The sequence below is a fragment of the Piliocolobus tephrosceles genome, chromosome 2, assembly GCF_002776525.5.
Source record: "Piliocolobus tephrosceles isolate RC106 chromosome 2, ASM277652v3, whole genome shotgun sequence".
Classification (NCBI taxonomy): Eukaryota; Metazoa; Chordata; class Mammalia; order Primates; family Cercopithecidae; genus Piliocolobus; species Piliocolobus tephrosceles.
Window position 1 is genome coordinate 28,399,723 of NC_045435.1, and position 20,910 is coordinate 28,420,632.

Consider the following 20,910-nt stretch of genomic DNA (forward strand, 5'->3'; position numbering starts at 1 on the left):
ACACAAAAACACAAATAAATACACAGACTAGTGACATAATAAAGCAACTATACAAACAAACTGACATAATAACCAGTTAACAACACAATAGCATGATCAAATCCACACATATCAATAATAACCTTGACTGTAAATGGGCTAAATATCCCATTTAAAAGATGGAGAGCAGCAAGCTGGATAAAGAACCAAGAGCCAATGGTGTGCTGTCTTTAAGAGACCCTTCTCATCTACAGTGACACCCATAAGCTCAAAATAAAATATTTTCCAAGCAAATGGAAAACAAAAAAAAGCAGGAGTTAAACAATCCTATTTGCAGACAAAACAGACTTTAAAACAACAAAGTTTTTAAAAACACAAAGAAGGGCATTACACAATGGTAAAGGGTTCAATTCAATAAGAAGACCTAACTATACTAAATATTAATGCACCAAACAGAGGAGCACTGAGATTCATAAAGCAAGTTCTTAGAGACCTACAAAGAGACTTATACTCCCACACAATAATAGTGGGAGACTTCCACACTCCACGGACAGTAGTAAACATATCGTTAAGGCAGAAAATGAACAAAGATATTCAGGATCTGAACTCAGCATTGGACCAAATGGATCTTATGGACCTCTATAGAACTCTCCATCAAAAAACAACAGAATATACATTCTTCTCATCATCACATGGTAAATAGTCTAAAATCAACCACACAATCAAACATAAAACAATCCTCAGCAAATGCAACAGAGCAAAATCATACCGTAAACACTTCTAGATCACAGCACAATAAAAACAGAAATTAAGGCTAAAAAATTACTCAGAACCACCCAATTATATGGAAATTAAACAACCTGCTTCTTAATGAGTTTTTGGGTAAATAAAACTCATAATAAATAATAAAATAAAGGCAGAAATCAAGAAGTTCTTCAAAACTAATAGGAACAAAAAGACAACATACCAGAATGTCTGGGACACAGCTAAGGCAATGTCAAGAGAGAAATTTATATCACTAAATGCCTGCATCAAAAAGAAAGATCTCAAGTTAACAACCTAAAATCACAACCAAAAGAACTAGAGAAGCAAGAGTAAACTAACCCCAAAGCTAGCAGAAGATAAGAAATAAGCAAAATCAGAGCTGAACTGAGAAGATCAAAACACACAAAAAAAATTGTTCAAAAGATCAATGAATCCAGTGGTTCTTTTTATTTTTGAAAAAATTACTAAGACAGATAAGCTGCTAGCTAGACTAATAAGGAAGAGAACATTCAAATAAGCACAATTAGAAATGACAAAGGGTACGCTACCACTGACCCCACAAAAATACAAATAACCATCACAGACTACTATGAACACCCCTATGCACACAAACTGGAAAACCTAGAAGAGATGGATAAGTTCCTAGACACATATATCTTTCCAAGCCTCAACCAAGAAGAAAGTGTTTCCCTGAACAGGCCAGTAATGAGTTCCCAAATTGAATCAGTAACAAATAGACCAACCAAAAAAAGCCATGGACCAGACAAATTTACAGACTAACTCTACCAGATACACAAAGAAGAGTTGGTACCATTTCTACTTAAACTATTCCAAAACACCAAGGAGGAAAACCTCCTCCCCAAATCATTCTATGAGGCTAGCATCATCCTAATACCAAAACCTGGCAGAGAAACAAAAAAAAGAAAACTTGAGACCAATAGTCTTGATGAACATTGATGCAAAAATCCTCAACAAAATACTAGTAAACCGAAATCCAGCAGCACATGAAAAAGCTAATCCACCACAATCAAGTAGTCTTGATTGGGATGCAAGGTTGGTTCAATATATGCAAATAAATAAATGTGATTGATCAGAACAGAAGTTAAGACAAATTATATGAAGATCTCCATAGATGCAGAAAAGACTTCAATAAAATTCAACAATTCTTCCTGTTAAAAACTCTCAATATACTAGGTATCAAAGGACCATACCTCAAAATAATAAGAGCCCTTTATGACAAACCCACAGCCAGTATCATACTGAGTAGGCGAAGGCTGGATGCATTCTTTTTGAATACTGGCACAAGACAAGGATGCCCTCTCTCACCAGTCCTACTCATTATAGTATTGGAAGTCCTAGCCAGATCAATCAGGCAAGAGAAAGAAATAAAGTGCATCCAAATAGGAAAAGAAGAAGTCAAATTATCCTTATTGGCAGAAAACATGATTCTGTATCTAGAAAACCTCATAGTTGGCCCAAAGGCTCCATCAACTGGTTAACAGCTTCAGCAAAGTTTCAGGATATAGAATCATCATACAAAATTCATCAGCATTCTTATGCACCACCAACAATCAAGCCAAGAGCCAAATCAGGAATGCAGTCCCATTCATAATTGCCCAAATAATACCTAAGAATATAGCTAACCAGTGTGGTAAAAAATCTCTACAATGAGAATTACAAAATACTGCCCAGGGAAATCAGAGATGACACAAACAAATGGAAAATAATCCATGTTCATGGATAGGAAGAATCAATATAATTAAAATGGCCATACTGCCTCAAAGAATTTACAAATTCAATGCTATTCCTATCAAACTAACAATGACATTCACAGAACTAGAAAAATCTATTTTAAAAATCATATGGAACCAAAAAGGGCTCAAATAGCCAAGGTACACTAAGCAGAAAGAACAAAGTTGGAGGCATCACATTACCCGACTTCAAAATGTCCAACAGGGCTACAGTAATCAAAACTGCATGGGTGCTGGTACAAAAACAGACATGTATACCAACAGAGTAGAAGAGAGGGTCCAGAAATAAGGCTGCACACCTACAACTATCTTATCTTTGACAAGGCTGTCAAAAAGAAGCAATAGGGAAAGGACTCCCTATTCAATAAATGGTTTTGGAATAACTAGCTAGCCATATACAGAAGGTTGAAACTGGACCCCTTCCTTACACTACTTAAAAAAAATCAACTCAAGATAGATTAAAAACTTAAATGTAAGACTCAAAACTATAAAATCTCTGGAAGACAACCTAGGCAATACCATGCTGGACATACTGACAAAGATTTCATGACAAAGATGCCAAAAGCAATCACAAGAGCAAAACTTAATAAATTGATCTCATTAAACGTAAGAGCTTCTGCACAGCAAAAGAAACTATCAACAGAGTAAATATAAAACCTACAGAATGGGAGAAAATATTTGCCAACTATGCAACTGACAAAAGTCTAATATGCAGCATTTATAAAGAACTTAAACAAATCTACAAGAAAACAAACAACCTCATTAAAAGTGGGTAAAGGACACGAGCAGACACTTTTCAAAAGAAGACATACATGAAGCTAACAAGCATATTTTAAAAAACTCAGTATTGTTGATCATTAGAGTCAAGCAAATCAAAACCGTAATGAGATACCATCTCACACCAGTCAGAATAGCTCTTATTAAAAAGTGAAGAAATAACAAATGCTGGCAAGATTGCAGAGAAAACTGAACACTTATACAGTTATGGGAGTGTAAGTTAGTACAATCATTGCGGAAAGTAGTGTGGCAATTCTTCAAAGAGCTAAAATCAGAATTACCATTTGACCCAGCAATCCCATTCCTGTGAACATACCCAAAGGAATATAAATTGTTCTACCATAAAGACACATGCATGCCTATGCTCATTGGAGCACTGTTCACAAATAGCAAAGATATGGAATTAACCTAAATGCCCACCATGGCAGATTGGATAAAGAAAATGTACATATACACCACAGAATATGTATTAGTCCATTCTCACATTGCTATCAAGAACTACCTGAGATTGGGTGTTTTTGTTTGTTTGTTTGGGTTTTCTGTTTTGTTTTGTTTTTGTTTTTGAGATGGAGTCTCACTCTGTCGCCCAGACTGGAGTGCAACAGTGCAATCTCGGCTCACTGCAACCTCCGCCTTCAGGGTTCAAGAGATTCTCATGTATCAGCCTCCTGTGTATCTGGGATTACAGGTGCGCACCACCACACAAGCTAATTTTTGTATTTTTGGTAGAGACAGGGTTTCACCATGTTGGCCGGGCTGGTCTCAAACTCCTAACCTCAAATGATCCACCCACTTCAGCCTCCTGAAGTGCTGAGATTACAGTCATGAGCCACCACACCCGGCCAGACTGGGTAATTTATAAAGAAGAAAGGTTTAATTGGTTCATGGTTCTGCAGGGTATACAGGAAGCATGGCTGGGGAGGACTCAGGAAACTTACAATCATGGCAGAAGGCAAAGGGGAAAAGCAGGCAAAATCTTCACATGGCAGAGCAGGAGAGAGAGAGAGTGAAAGAGGAAGTGCTACACATTTTTAAACAACCAGATCTCATGAGAACTCGCTCACTACCATGAGAACAGTTAAGGGGGAAATCCTTCCCCATGATCCAGTCACCAGGTTCCTCCCCTAACATTGGGAATTACAATTCAACATGAGATTTGGATGGGGACACAGAGCCAAACCATATCAGAATATTATGCAGCCACATAAAAGAATGAGATCATGTCCTTTGCAGGAGTATGAACAGAGCTGGAGGCCATTATCTTTAGTAAACTAACGCAGGAACAGAAAACCAAATACTGGGTGTTCTTACTTGTAAGTGGGAGCTAAATGATGAGAATATATGGACACAAAGAAGGGAACAACAGATAGTGGAGACTACTTGAAGGTGGAGGACGGAAGAAGGGAGAGGATCGGAAAAAATAACTATTGGGTACTAGGCTTAGTACCTGGGTGATGAAATATTCTGTACAACAAACCCCTGTGACGTGAGTTTACCTATGTAGCAAATCTGCACATGTTCCCTTGAACCTAAAATAAAAGATTTTCTAAAAACACAAAAACAAACAAACAAAACAACAACAACAAAAACAAAAACACAAAAGCAAAAAACAAAAACCAAGACCATGTCCTTGTGTCCTCTGCAGCAACATGGATGGAGGTGGAGGTCATTATCCTAAGTGAACTAACACAAGAACAGAAAGCCAAATACCATATATCACACTTCTAAGTGGGAGCTAAACATTGAGTACATATGGACACAAGGAAGAAAACAACAGACACTGCGCTTACTTGAGAGTGGAGGTTGGGAGGAGGGTGAGAATGGAAAAAATATCTATCAGGTACTATGTTTATTCCCTGGGTGAAATAATCTGTACATCAAACTTCCATGACACGCAATTTACCCATATAACAAACCAGAGCATGTACCCCTGAACCTAAAATAAAAGTTTTAAAAAAAGAAAAAGTAGACACTTTCACATTGTTCCAAATCTTAAAGGGAAAAGTCTTTCACTATTAATTATGTTGTTACCTATAGACTTTTTACAGATGTTCTCTATCAACATTAGAAAATTCCCTTCTATTCTTATGTTTTGAAGTTTTTATCATGAATGAATTTTACATTTTGTAAAATGCTTTTTCTGCATCAATTGATATAATTTCCATAAATATCAATTGGATCCTATTGGTCGATGATGATTTCAATTCTTCCATATCTTTGCTGATTTTCTGTCTAGTTGTTCTATAATTTGTTGAGTTATATAGAGAAGTATTAAAATGTCCAATTATAATTTATCTATTTCTCCCTTTAGGTTTATCAGTTTTTGCTTCATATACTTTCTCACTCTTGTAGAACATATTAACTTAGAACTTATTTTTTTTTCTTCTGCACAGTCCAATCTGCCATTAAGCTGATAACAAAAATTTTTAGTTTGGATATTTCCTATTTCTAGAATTTTTCTTTAGATTTTTTTATAGTTTCAATTTCTTCACTGAAATACCCCATATCTTCATTTCTTATATCCATTTTTTTCTTTAGATACTTGAGTATATTTTTAAAAGTTTTACTAGTTCCAACATCTGTGTCATCTTTGGGTGGCTGTTTCTATTGAACAATTTTTTCTCTTAGTAATAGACCACATTTTCCTGCTTCTTCACATGCACAGTAATATTTGATTTTAGGCTATGTATTATGGATGTTACATTGTTGAGAGTCTTGATTACACTGTCTTCCTGTAAAGAGTTTCGTTTTGTGTCAGGCAGTTAATTTACTGGCAGATCACATTATCCTTCTAAGGTATGATCCTAGTCTTTCTTCAAATAGGTCTAAAATACACATTTCTTTAGGGCATAATTCTTTTTTCTTTTTTTTCTTTTTTGAGATGGAGTCTCGCTCTGTCGTCCAGGCTGGAGTGCAGTGGCGCAATCTCTGCTCACTGCAAGCTCTGACTCCTGGGTTCACGCCATTCTCCTGCCTCAGCCTCCTGAGTGGCTGAGACTACAGGGACCCGCCACCACGCCCTGCTATTTCTTTGTATTTTTAGTAGAGACGGGGTTTCACCATGTTGGCCAGGATGGTCTCGATCTCTTGACCTCATGATCCACCCGCCTCGGCCTCCCAAAGTGCTGGGATTACAGGAGTGAGCCACCACGCCTGGCCTAGGGCATACTTCTTATTTCTAAGACATGGTCTTTCTGGATTCACAACTTAACCTGTGTGGTTTTCAGTTAGGTATACACTATGGCTAGTCATAACTCCAGTATCTGCCAGAGCTGTGTGGCCTTTACGATATCCATTCAGCCAAAAGCTCCCAAGCAGCTCTGTTCTGCTGCTCCTCCTCCAAAATCTCTGCTTATTATGATTAGTATTGAAGTAATGATCCAAGGAAATTTAAATTTCTGGTGCTCCTTTTTCTATACAATTCTTCCCTCCATGATACCCTGCCTCCCCAAATTCTAGCTACTTAGGTAGCCCTAACCTCTCATACACATGTTTTCCACTCAGTAAGTTTACTGCACCCTGTTTGGCCCTCACGTCTCTGTGCCACATTTTTGAAGAAAGATCAGAGTGAATGTGAATTCTCCTTATGTGTTCTGTTTCTTGAAGTATCTAACCAGGCAATGTCCCTTATCCAATACCCCAAATCAGTTGCTTCATATATTTTAAACATTTTTGTAATTGTTTACTATGGAAAGTAAGTCTGATATCCACTATTCATCACAGTAAAGACTAGAATTTTACAGACATTGATATTTTTTCTAAAAGTTCCTAAATCAATCTAAAGCTCATTGCATTCTAGGTAAAAGACCACTCAATTAGATAAATAGTTTTAAATTAATAAGAGCTAACACATAAAACAGTCATATAATACAATATACCAGGCTTATTTAATCTTCACTGCAATTTTGTGAGGTAATTACCAATACTGTACAATCACACAGATGGGAGGCTGGGGCACTGTGACTTTCCCAATATAACATAACTTATGAGTAGTAGAGACAGAATTAAAAAGGCAATAAGTCTTTGATGTTAGTATTTTTAACCCTTTACTGTAATGTCTCTGGGTAAGTATTAAGTTAACTGTAGGGTTCCGCTAGATTAAATTGAGAAAAGGAGTGCTACTTTCTTCTCAAGGAGTTACTTCTAGTGAGAATATTTTACTAAATGATTTTATTTACTAAAATTTTATTTCAAAACACTACTGCAGAGTATATCATCACTATAATTTCATCATCAGAGCTTGTATTTATTGTACAATTGCTATATGCTAAACAATGTGCCAAGCGTTTTATGTACATTTTTTGTTTCTCATAATAATGCTTTGTGACAGTAGTGTGCTAAGCTGGCTCTTACTAGCTCATGAGAGCTAATCATTCAATTTCAGGAAGTTTGTGAGCTGACTGATGTTCTGTTGGTGGAAGTGATTACACAACAGAAATGGGCAAATACTGCAAATTAGGGCTTCCTCTCACCTCAACACTTAAGTTACTTGTTAAATATTTACCAGCAAACCATTGATACTATTAAGTCTGTTTTGGAGTAAGGAAACTGATACTTGAGGTGAGGTGGGAATTAAAAACTTGCTGATGTCCACGCAGCAAATAGCAGCTAAGCTAAAAATTTCAGAACCTAGATCTGTGCACAAGGGTAGCCATCACACTGATCAGGTGTATGGTGATGATACTGATCTTGATTATTTGGGTGTGTAGAAATAGATAGAAGGGAGAGGTCATACAATATTGGATAATTTTGATTTTAAAGGCAGTTTAAAGATTAGATTTTTAAATATTTGGACTGAATATTATTTAAGTAGACACATAATGATTATCTTGCCACTTCTCTTTATACACTTGGAATTTTTGTTTAAAAAATCCAGATGATAAAAGCATCAGATGCTCTGTGATATCTGCATAGAAATTTTCTTATAGAGATCCTTGTAATTATCTTGCCCAGACACATGGTAGAAGAAGAATTATGCCCAGTATTTTCTGCTAGGCAGAGCTTGAGGGTACTGTTTAGAGTGCTTTACCTGACAATTAAAATGTTTTGGCTCATAGCATTACTAAATGAGGCCTCAGAAAGTTACAGAAGGCAACAGGGCCAATCATAAGAAAGTTTCCACTTCTCTTGAGTGCAATAAATAATTAAAACATTATCGAGTGCACATTTTGTATCAGATACTATTTTAAATGATTGATAAGTTTGAATTACTTTGATCTTTGTAATAAACCTATCTTTAGGGTATGAAGAAACTTAGGAATTCCTAAACTAGAATGGGGTGAAGGAAAGTTGCCAGTTGTTCCTCCTCTCCCCAATCTTGCCATCATAGCTAAATCACTCCTACATCCCAAGTGAAGTTGAGCTACCTCACTACAAAAAATATATTTTATATACACAGCAATAGTTGTATACCATATTCAAATAAGAAAATACAGCTTTCTTTACTTGAGATTTTTCTTTGTCAGATCCAAAATAAAGATCAGAGTAGGCAAGCTGAAGGGCCATGTTTATATTAGGCATCCCTTTCGTTTCACTCCAGACCATTGTGAATACCCAGCGCCAGCTGAACTCATGACCAACTCGAGACAAAACAGGGCTTATTAACAGAAGGGTCAGAAGTCTAAAAGACAAAGCAATTTTTAGAAAGTTATTCTTTCATAGGAGTTTCTTTCCATTTCTTTCTACTCTACTCTAATCTACTCCCTGTAGAATTCGTAACTCTCAAACAAATGAGACATCTTTCACACACTGTTGACATGACACCAAAGAAAGGCAGCAGGTATTCCATAGAGAGACATGCCAAGAGAATGGTATTCTTTGTTTCTTTCTATTAGGTGAGTAGCATAGTAACTTTACATCATCCTTGAGTGATGCTCCTTCAGGAGGAAAAAAAAAAAGTTCAAGATATGTTGTGTGTAAATTCTGAATCCCCACCCCAAATAAAAACAAATCTAATGAATAAGAAGGGAGAAAATGCTCTCTGTTTCTTTTTGTTTATAGATTTTAACCTTGCTGAATTGGTCCAATATTTGCCAGATATTTTTTTCCCTCAGTCATATATCATTCCTATGTTTTACACTAATTTGATCTGATAATTTGGGAAATATTTTTGTTTTAGTTGGCACTAGCTGCCTTGACTTCAACAATTCAACTAGATGGAAGCAGAATGTTAACCATTTGAGTGATGGAGATTAAAGAACTATGAGACTCTAGTTATGATGGTTTTTCCCACTCTATGCTATCTCCTTTTCAGCTACATGAACAGACTTTTTTCTACTTCTTAACAGTGGAAAAAGAAACTACAAAAATTATTTGAGAAAAAAAGACATTTACAAAGAGGGCTTCCCTATGATTTTTAAAAAGCAATTTCTAACTATAGTTTTTAATTAATAGAAAATTGTTTGCTATATAATATTGAGCAAAAACAAGACTTTTATTTATAAGAGGTACTTAATTTCATGAAATGTCATTACAAAAACATTGGACAAAATATGTTAAATGTTAATTGTGTTTGTTTCTAATTAAAAATAAACAGAGTTTGCATTGCTTTGAAATTTAGTTAAAAGCCAAAAAAAAAAAAAAAAAAAATGACTAAGCATTTATTTGCCGATGATCCTTGGAAAGTTTGAGTCAATTTTTCAATCTAAGGTAGAAAATCTTTGTGTTATTTAAAAGATGATCTTTAAACTTACTTAATTATCTATAAATAGAAAAATTTTAATGATATTCTTACCTTAAAACAATCAGTGTGAAGTAGATATTTAATGAATAGTATATATCAACAAATTTTATATACAAATATGTATGTGCAGGAATTAGAAGTCCAAAGAAAGTAAACACCATGAGAAAAGCAACACGTGATAGAAAATTCCAGAATCTGCATTATTCAGAAAAAATTAAAAATATTTATAATTGATTGATTTGACATCTTGATTACAGGGTTTATCTATGTGAATCATTGTGCAAATAATTATCAAAAAAATGAATAAAACATTTACAAACAACTTTGACTTTTAGCTGAAAATGATGAAAAGTTATTAAATTATTTTACACAAAAGAAATGACCTGGATAAAGAGGAATTGAAAATATGGGATAGGTGAGGGTCAGTAAAAGATGACAGAATCAATGGATTTTAGTCTCAGTTTGGTTGCAGAATTGTTAGAATTTAGGTACTAGAGGGCATACAGTGAAAAGCTGGGAGATGGTATACCTTCTCTGTTTAAGAGTTAACATGGACCTGTTACAGGTTGTTTTGAGATGTTGGTAGAATTTAACACTATTATCTTAGATTTCCACTATCTTCAAGAGTAGAAGTTGGTACGTGCCATATTTTAGACAGTAAGATTCTTGCAACTGTGTTTATGAAGTAGTTATTTGTACAACTGTGGGAGTGGGTGGTTAAAGAGGAGTGGTGGACATACTTATACAAGGAGCGAAGATACAGGAATTGGAAGATGAGGGAGTAAAGGATTAACTGTATGAATATTGACATCACTAAGAATGGTGATAGAGTAATATTGGAGAGTCACAGTGAGACAGAAACTAAAATCTTCACAAAATGGAGAATGTGAGTTAGAAGTCTATAGATAATCACAACCAAGAGGCAGATGGTATATTCTGATGGCACGGGCTTCTAAATTGGATTCTTTTAAGGAAGTGGGAGATAGAATGATTTAGAAATCAATATGAGGTACAGAGAGATCACCTATTTCAATTGTAGGCTCAATAGTACTAGGAACGCAGGCAAGAAAGACATCACAACTTACAAGGAATGAAGAATAAAGATAATATAGTTGAAGATCCAGCTTACAGTTGGAGAAAGAAGGAGAGGAAAACCTTCAGAATAATTCCCCATATATATAGCTAACACTTGTGTAGCATTTTAAATTCTTCCCTTAACTGTGGTCCATTTAATTTTGCCTAAGTGTAAGTACAATTGACTTCCATTGTAATTGGCATGGAATTTTATTGAAGTGCTCCAGAATCCTGTAAGACCCTATATCTTTTAAACTTCTTACATCAGAATTAATTCTGTCTTCTATAACGTTGTCCCAAAACTCTAAAAATCATGGTTTACTTTCAGGGTCTTTGTTAACACATACGTTGTCATTATGTGGTTCAGGTCAAGTTTCCACTCTACGTATCGAAGCATTACAGAAAGTGCTCTTCCTTTTGGCTGATAACTACTCACCCCTCAGCTGAGTGCCCTTGAGCAAGGCACAATTTGCACTTTTCCACCCTTAGTCTTGCTTACATTTAGTTTGGTCATACTTTCTTTTATGACACTGCTAATCCTCTTCAAATGCCCCAGCTTACTCTTCTGATTTGCTTTACACAGCACCTCATTGTCCTTAAAATACTGATCTTTAGATTATTTTTTTGCATTAAGTTCAACTTAAACTCAATTTTAAAATATTGCGTTAAAATATTAAAATATTACTTCTCGATTACTGCACTTTTGGAACCCTCTTACTAGTGGGTACAAGATTTTACATGGGAAATTACTGAGGAGATAATCAGAGAGTTGAGGAATTAGTGGGGAAAGAGAACCAACTTGGACTCAAGGTAAAGTTACGAATTTGCTTTAAATTGGAGGATTCAAAGACACTGGCAAGAAAAAATAAAATCTAGGAAAGGTTTTTAGTTGGGTAGCTTTCAAGTCTTTGCAAATCTTACTTTGGCCATGTAGATGTAGATACTGTTACTATTATAATATTATACATTCCAGTGTATGAAATAAAGTGAAAATATGCCAGCCACTTACTCAAGAAGAAGTGCTTCAACTCCTGCTTTAAAACTTGTAGAATTTAAAAGAAGTCCCACAATGGCCAGAGTAAATATTCCTGACATTCCAATTAACTCACCTATTTTTAAAAAGAAATAAATATAAAGTATTAATTTAACATCAGCAGCAGCACAAATTTTACCCGAGTTAAAAGTATCAGATGTTGTGACAGTACTGTGACTTTATTATAGAGAGGCAACTTCACTTGATTTCAGCTGAAAAATATTGCAAATTATTACCACCACCCCATGTCCTTTTTCTTCCTCCAACTTATATCCAATTGTATTGTAAAGCCTACTGTGGACATCTTTGCACGGCTTCACATACCCCATTGAGGCTAGAGCACACTTTAGAGGTCTGGTTGTTTCAGATGGGTTCTGGAGGGTTGAAATGAAAATCAGCTGATGATTTCTTTGTGAACTTGCCCACAACTTATACCTCCTTCTTAGCAGACATAGTTCTAGTTAATAAGTAAACATTGAAATATTTAATACTAAAGAATATTGTGGATATTCTACTTTTATCATATATTAAATTGCCATTCATACTTCGACTAGTTTTGTGCCCTTTGTGTTTCTTTGACTTACTTTGTGTTCCTGTGTTACAACAGTTGTATTTTAATTACTGTAGACCTATTAAATGTTTTAATACCTATCTGGTAGAGAAAGTTCACCACTTAAAAAAATTGTTTTGCCTATTCTCACACATTAATTTTTCTAGATGAATTTTGAAATTGTCATGAAATTTTGAATAGGCACAGTGACTCATACTTATAATTCCAGCACTTTGGGAGGCTGATGTGGGATGATTGCTTGAACCCAGGGGTTTGAGACTGGCCTAGGCAACATAATGTGACCCTGTCTCTACAAAAAATTTTAAAAATTGGCTTGGCTTGGTGGCACATGCCTGTAGTACCAGCTACTTAGGAGGCTGAGGTGGGAGGATTTCTTAAACCCAGGAGGTTGAGGCTGCAGTGAGCCATGATCATGCCACTGTACTCCAGAGCCTGGGCAACAGAGCAAGACTCTTGTTTCTAAGAGAGAGAGAGGGCCGGGCGCAGTGGCTCACACCTGTAATCCCACCACTTTGGGAGGCCGAGGCAGGTGGATCATGAGGTCAGGAGATCGAGACCATCCTGGCTAACATGGTGAAATCCCATCTCTACTAAAAATACAAAAATTATCCAGGCTTGGTGGCAGGTGCTTGTAGTCCCAGCTACTTGGGAGGCTGAGGCAGGAGAATGGCGTGAACCCGGGAGGCAGAGCTTGCAGTGAGCAGAGATTGAGCCACTGCACTCCAGCCTGGGCGACAGAAGGAGACTCCACCGAAAAAAAAAAAAAAGAAAAGTAAAGTAAAAGAAAAAGAGAGAGAGAGAGAAGGAAATTTTAAAACCAAAACAATTTCTATCATTGTTTGATTTGAATTGTAATAAAGTTTAATTTAGTGAAATTAATGCCATTATTACATTATTGAGTTTTCCCTTCTAAAGATGGAAAATTACAAATTTTCTATTTTTTATATTAATCCTGGCTGAAAATGGTAGCAAAGGCAGAGTCACTGTTGAATCATGAAAGAAGAAGAAATCATGGACATAGGTTCTTTGAAATAATCAAGCCCTGGATTAGGTATTATAACTTGTTAGGTGATGGTGAAGTCAGGAAAATATTTATAATGACTATCTTGAAGGTACTAAATATAAACACAAAGCCAGGTCACCGGGAAAATCTTTTTACATTAAATTTATATTTACTCTGTACCTTGTTTTAATGAAATTCTGTCCTGGCAGGTTTCTTCCTAAAATGTTTATTGAGACATCTTGACTCTAAAAGTTTTAAATTATTTCCTTGGGTATAACCTTTAATCTTGAAATTAGGGTTACTTATTAAAAATAATGTTAGACGAAATTATATTTGTTGGATTTTCTTTTAGGAATTTAAGTAGACACATGAACACTAGTACATGAGGAACCTACCTGAATTAACTGATCATTCTCTCACTGTCTGTTAATTCATTAGCTTGATTCTATAACCCTCAGTATATTATAATTGAATTTAATCCACTGATTAATTCATTGGAAAGCCTCAAGATCCTCTGGTCTGCCTTTTCCTCTTCAGAGGGAAAATGATAAATTCCCATTACTCTAAGTTTTTCTATGCTTCAATTTATTCAAATTTTATATTTCCTAATAACTTTTATAATTTTCTATGTTTAGATCCAAACTATTTGTTAAGTTTATTCATTGATATTTTATAACTTTTTACCAGTACATAAAGAATACAATTTTCTTATTTTCTAGTTAGTTATTGCTGTCTGATAAAAATACCATCAACTGTTTGGATAACTTATATCAAGCTATTAGAGGGTCTTGCTGACTTTGTTTACCAATTAATTCTGTTGAATTTTCTATATGATATAAAATGTTGTGATTAATCTACCCATTTTTTTCTTTTAAAATATATTTAAATGTTTCTCCTTATCACATTAGCTAGAGCTTTCAGAATTATTTTTAATCATGGATGTGAGAATATACACCATTGTTTTATTCCTAAATGTAACAGGGACATAGTGCAGGTGAGGTAACTAGGTATTATCGTGCATGTCAATTCCGAATCGTAAGAAGGGCTGTCTGAAGAGCTGAATTAAATGTTATTCTGAGGCTGTGTCAGGAAACAATGGTAAGACTAATTATCAATAGCTACCATATTTTTCTGACGAGGTGGTTGTGGGACATGGATTAATAATATTGATAGATTTTCCAACAGTTAGCTTTACTTGATATGTAACTTCTATTTTGATTGCCTTTCTGATCTAAGAGTTACCAAGACAAAATATCTAATTTACAGGTTGAAACTGCCCCCCCTCCACCCTTTCGTTAGAGAGACGGCTTCTCTCTTTGTTGCCCAGGCTGGAGTGCGTTCATAGCTCACTGCAGCCTCAAATTCCTGGGCTCAAGTGATCCTCCCGCCTCAGCCTCCTGAGGAGCTGGGACTATAGACACGTGCCACCACATCTAGCTAGTTTTAAAAATTTTTGTAGACATGGGGTCCCATTATCTTACCCAGACTAGTTTCAAAATCCTGGGCTCAAGTGATCCTCCTACCTCAGCCTCCCAAGGTGCTAGGATTATAGACATAAGTCACTAAGCCTGGGAGGAACCCTCTTTTTGTAGTAGTTCATATTTAATTTAATTGCATCATGGTTGAACAATGTTTGAAATTTTATTGAAATGTTCTTCAAGTTAATTTCTGCAAATTGTCTACATGTATATGTAAAGGATATGCATTCTGTTTTGGGAGGTAAAACTATATATCTTATGAACCAAACTTCTAAGATATCTAAATATTTTTATAGCCATAATTATTTTTTGTTCAATTAGTCATGAAATTCTCTGGGAAAGGCATAATTTCTGTAATGATAGTTTTGTCAAATTCTTCTTTCTTTTATAATAGTATTTGCTAATATTGGTACATTGTTTTCTGTTGTATAGATATTCACATTTTTAATCTCTTTTGATAGATTATTTTAGTAAAAATATTCTGTCTAGATCAGTTGAATGTTTTTACTAGCTTTTGCCTGGTATGCACTTTTCATATATTTTTATTTTGAAGTTTTCTATGTTATTTTATTATAGGCATAGGCCCCTCACTTACAAATATAAAAGATGAGATACAGAATTGAAAAGATGAGACTTATATGATTGACATCATCACGAAAAACAGTTGACATCCAAAATTGAATCAGTTTTGAACTTAGAATTCCAAACAAGAAACTTGCTATAATATTTGAAAAAATTTCACCCACGACGTGTTCAGCTACAAGAAAGGGGAGTAAATAAGAAGTAGTTAATAGAACTTGCCCTTAATTTTAATTGATATTCTGGGTTTTCCTTTTTGTCATTATCTTTAAAATTAGCTAATTGCCACAATGAACGTGAGAGTGCAGATATCCCTGTGACATATTGATTTCAATTCCTTTGGATATATACCCAGAAGTAGGATTACTGGATCATATGGTAGAGTTCTACTTTTAGTGTTTTGAGGAACTTCCACATAGTTTTCCATAATAGCTGTACTAATTTACATTCCCACCAACAGTGTACAAGAGTTTCCTTTTCTCTGCAATCTTACTAACACTTCTCTTTTATCTTTTTGATAAAAGACATTCTAACAGATGTGAAGTAATATCTCATTATGGTTTTCATTTGCTTTTTCCTAATGATTAGTGAGGCTGAACATTTCTTAATGTACCTGTTGACTGCCGGATGCTGTAGCTCATGACTACAATCCCAGCACTTATAATCCCTCGGGAGGCTGAGGTGGGCAGATCACTTGAGGCCAGGAGTTTGAGACCAACCTGGCCAACATGGCGAAATCCCATCTTCATTAAAAATACAAAACTCAGCTGGGTGTGGTGCCACATGCCTGTAATCCCAGCTGCTTGGGAGGCTGAGGCATGAGAACAGCTTGAACCCGGGAGGTGGAGGTTGTAGTGAGTCGAGATCACACCACTGCACTCCAGCCTGGGCAATAGAGCAAGACTCTGTCTTGAAAAAAAAAAAAAAAAAAGCACCTGTTGACCATTTGTATGTCTTTTTTTGATGTCTGTCTGTTCTTAGCCTATTTTTTTTAATTGGGTTATTTATGTCCCAGATATGGGGTCAACCTAAGTGTCCATCAATGAATTAAAGAATAAAGAAGATATGGTATACATACACAATGAAATAGTATTCATCCTTAACAAAGAAGGAAATCTTGTTATTTACAACAAGATGGATGAACCTAGAGGATATTATGCTAAGTGAAGTAAGATAGGCACAGAAAGAAAAACACCGCATGATCTTACTTATATGTAGAAACTAAAAAAGTTGAACTTTCAGAAATAGAGAGTAGAATAATTATTACCAGAGGCTGTGGATGTAGGGAGGATGAGAATAAGGAACTGTTGATTATGAAGTGCAAAGTTTCCAGGAGAAAGCAGTACTAAGTTTTCAGATCTATTCCACAGCAGAGTGACTATAGTCAATAATAATATATTGGTACTTCAAAGTAACTAAGAGAGTAAATTTCAAATCTCTCGTCATAAAAAATTATAGTTAAATGAGGTGATGTTAATTAGCTTGATTCAATCATTCTACATTGTATACATATATCAAAGCCTCACATTGTACCCCGCAAATGTATACATTATGATTTGTCCATTAAAACTAATATTAATAAAAATAGCTCATTGCCTTTGGGGTAGATGGACAATATTTTCTTGTTTCTGTGTTGAAAGAGTTTATTTTCAACTGCTAAAAGCCACACTTAAGTTTGGAAAATTTGGTCAGTTTAGTTTAAGAGCTCCTTTCGGTCTCCATTAAGGAATTTATTAAATGCCTTTAACGTGTCAGACATGTAATAGATTTTAGAGATATATGAAGGAACAAGTAGGAAGTCCCTAAACTCATGGAAGTGATAATCTAGATCTAATGTAATACATACAGGGAATACAGAAAGAGGAATATCTCTAGGCCTCAGCTGGGTGAATCTCCTGCATTATGTTGGCCTGCCAAAGTGACTGATGGCTTCCTTCTTTGTGAGCACTTCATATGTTTTAGCTTTTCACCCTGATAAACAATGCTGCAATGTATATTTCTGTACATACATTTTTCTCTCTTGGGCTTCTCTGAGTACTTTTTAGGTTCCAAAAGTAAAATTAATGTGCCAAAATATATTTGCTTTTTGGTGTTATTACTTCTATGTTTTGCCTAATTACTTTCCACAGAGCAATGTCATAATGCCCTTCCCAGGAAAATAGGGAGCCGGAGGCCATCATAGGCTCATTTTCTGGAACTACACATGTCTCCAGGCCACATGAGCTCTAGGCACAGAGCTGGTGATGGCAATAATTTTGAGTCCAGCATCTCCTGTCACTGAAATATAGGATGGAGGCCAACTCTAGTGGCAGAAGCATACAGGAATCTGGAGTTAGAAGACCCCAGTTTGAAAGCTGCTTTTTCCTTTAAGAAAGGAAAATACATTTTAATAAGTAACATGTTTGCTGACTAGATTTGTTAAGCCAGGAAAAATCTCAAAGCAAAGCCATCACTGCTTATACTGTTTTAAAATTTCTAGCACTCAAATTGGAAAGAGTAAGAACTCTGAGTGAAATAATCTTTCTTAATTTTTTCCTATTATAAAATATGTGCTAACTTCAAAGATTAGTAGCACTGTTTAAATAATTACAGAAGTTATAAAAACAATGGTTACTCTGAAAATTATTGATTCACAATTGTCAAATGAAATAGCAGTAAAGCTTATTAAGCATCTTTATTTCTTAAGGAAAATTTGTATTTCAAAGGTGTTCACATTAAGAGAAAGTCCTAATGTCTAAGAAAGTCAGTTCATCGTTCTCTTTCTCCTACAGCAGAGTTTTTATTGTTGAAGTTATTACTCTTATTATTTTAAAGTGATTACTTACAGTTTTTCTTCTTCTGAAACATAAAAAAATAAAGTTCCATTCCATTGATTATTATCAAAATTACAAGGCAAGCTCTATGGAGGCAATGGGACTTTGCCTATTGTGTTTATGGTTAAATCCTCAGGTCCTAGAATAGAAATTCTCACATAGTACATATTAATAAATCATTGTTGAATCAGTGAATGAATGAACTTCCAGATGAGAACCTTTATTCTTCCTTTTCTTTTCCCTTCTCCCAAAGAGTACCAAAAATGTTCCCCTGATTAGCCTGTAGATGTTATTTCTGATATAAGTTTCCCTGAAATTCCGTGGTCAGTATATAATATCGTAAATAAAGCCTGGTAGAACACTGAACCAGGTTTAGTAGGTGAACATGGATCCTCCTCAATGGCATGCAAGATTGTACTTCTTTAAGGTTTTTTAGTTCCCCCCAAGGGTGGCCCTTGAGTTTTTAAAATGCTTCTGAATATAGAAATTTCTTTGTTGCTCAACTTAGTCAACTTCAGGAAGGTCATAGCTATAGGAGGTTTTAGGGTGAGCACTCTCTGAGTGCCATATTACATCACCTCCTTTTGCACCCTGGATTTTAGTAGAGGTTGTGTTTATGGTTGTTTGGCTTTCACACACATCACAGATGGTGAATTAGAAGTACCGAAAGACAATGTACCTTTCTGAGCTAATCTGAGGTTCCAGGTTCACCACAGATGCTCCAAGTTTCCGTGGGCTAGGCAAACTAACACCATACACAGAGCTTCACCCATCTGTTGCCCACAAGCCTCAAAGGCTGAAAGCAAATACCTCCTATGCCCAATTAGGGTAACTGTCCACCACCTGGATCAGCTCCTTTTAGGAAGGGGTGAGAGGAGTGGTGGTCCTCAGGATGATTCTTCTTGGGAAAGAATATTCTTCACTTCTGAGTTTTAGGATAAGGCAGGAATAGGAAAGAATAGAGGTACACAGGGTCCCTAGCTGCACAACAATGAAGCACTCTTTAGGGGCAGGGAAAACAATTGCAGCTAAAAATCTCCTCTTCTTGAGTAGTAGGAGAGGTAATTTAAGATATTCTTCATTGCTGAGGGGAGGCAGGGAGTAGAAGAATCCCACTACAGCAGAGTGAATTGTTTGATACCATACAGATCAATGGATTAGAATATGTTGTGGAGGCACCTCTTAAGCACACTTTTTCAACAGGAATGGGGGTGGTGGCAGAATGAGACAATGCTGCATAAGACCCTAGAACAAAGAAGACACCCAGTGTGTAGAATAGTACATCGTCGGTTTATCAAGGAGACTATAATCATTGCTTTTCCAAAACCAGTGCAAGTGCACCACAATAAAAAGCTAAATAAATTCTTAGTAATATTATGAAAATGCTTTGATTTCATAGACACCCTGAAAAGATCCTATGAACCCCTCTCCTCCACTAGCCAGGGATTCAGAGACTAAACGTTGAAAATGACTTTTCTAGGAGGAAGATACAGGGCTTTGACCAGAGAAGAGCACATAAGATGCTTCTAGGGATGCTGGTAACATGAAATTTCTTCTCCTGATTAATAGTTATATAGCTGTATACTTTATAATCACTATTATATTATACATATGTCATTTATTTTATACACACACATACACATAATAAAGGGGAGAAAAGTACTTATGGTTTAGGGCTATCTGAAAGCGGTAAATGAAACAGCTCATGGGCACTTTGCAATCCCCCTGCTTACAAGCACTATTCTCTGACCCTGTAGATGGCTAATAACGCATACTTCCTCCCTTATTTGACAGCTTTTTATGTTGCCTGCATGAGATATAGTCCCAGGGCAAATGGAAGAGAAGCTGCCTCCTCTCACTACTAGTGGATGCACTATTTGGTTTATCTTCTAAGCTCATCTTCAGCACATAAAAAAGCACATCTCTCATTCTGGTTGTCTGGCATTCTGGTTCAGCCCAGGCCTCTCCCATAAGCATCTTCATGAAGAGTCTCAACCCACTCTCACAACAAATATGTAACTAACATTAAATAAGTAATGGGTAATAGTGCTTTGTAAAGGGTAAGTCACTAAACCAATACTCACTATTACATTCTTACAAATATAACTTATGGTAGGATATTACAAAATACACATCAGCTTTCAGAAAATACAGGATTCTGATGTTAAGAAAAAAATTTAAAAGAAAAGATCCTTACCTAGGGTATAGTTACTTTTATTTTGTTGTTCTTTGTCAAAATCCATAATACTAGTAAATGTAATTAACGATATAACAGAGGTCATCAGACTTTCTCCATTAATTAAACTGATGAGGCTTCTAGAAAGCCCTACATATGTTGAGGGGGAAAGATGTTTTATAAAGTGAGAAAAACATTAAATATTGAATGTTAAAGAATAAAATTTTCT

The 20,910-nt window shown here is 35.6% G+C and overlaps 1 protein-coding gene across 1 annotated transcript in view; it reads right to left on the bottom strand.

The window, feature by feature from the left end:
- SLC9C1 (solute carrier family 9 member C1) overlaps window positions 1-20,910 on the bottom strand; it is a 132,777-nt gene that overhangs the window by 98,425 nt on the left and 13,442 nt on the right. Inside the window, 5 exon segments of the mRNA XM_023211500.3 lie at window positions 8,718-8,892; window positions 10,006-10,149; window positions 12,038-12,137; window positions 15,709-15,870; window positions 20,703-20,831. Coding sequence (XP_023067268.3) covers window positions 8,718-8,892; window positions 10,006-10,149; window positions 12,038-12,137; window positions 15,709-15,870; window positions 20,703-20,831 — 710 coding nt within the window.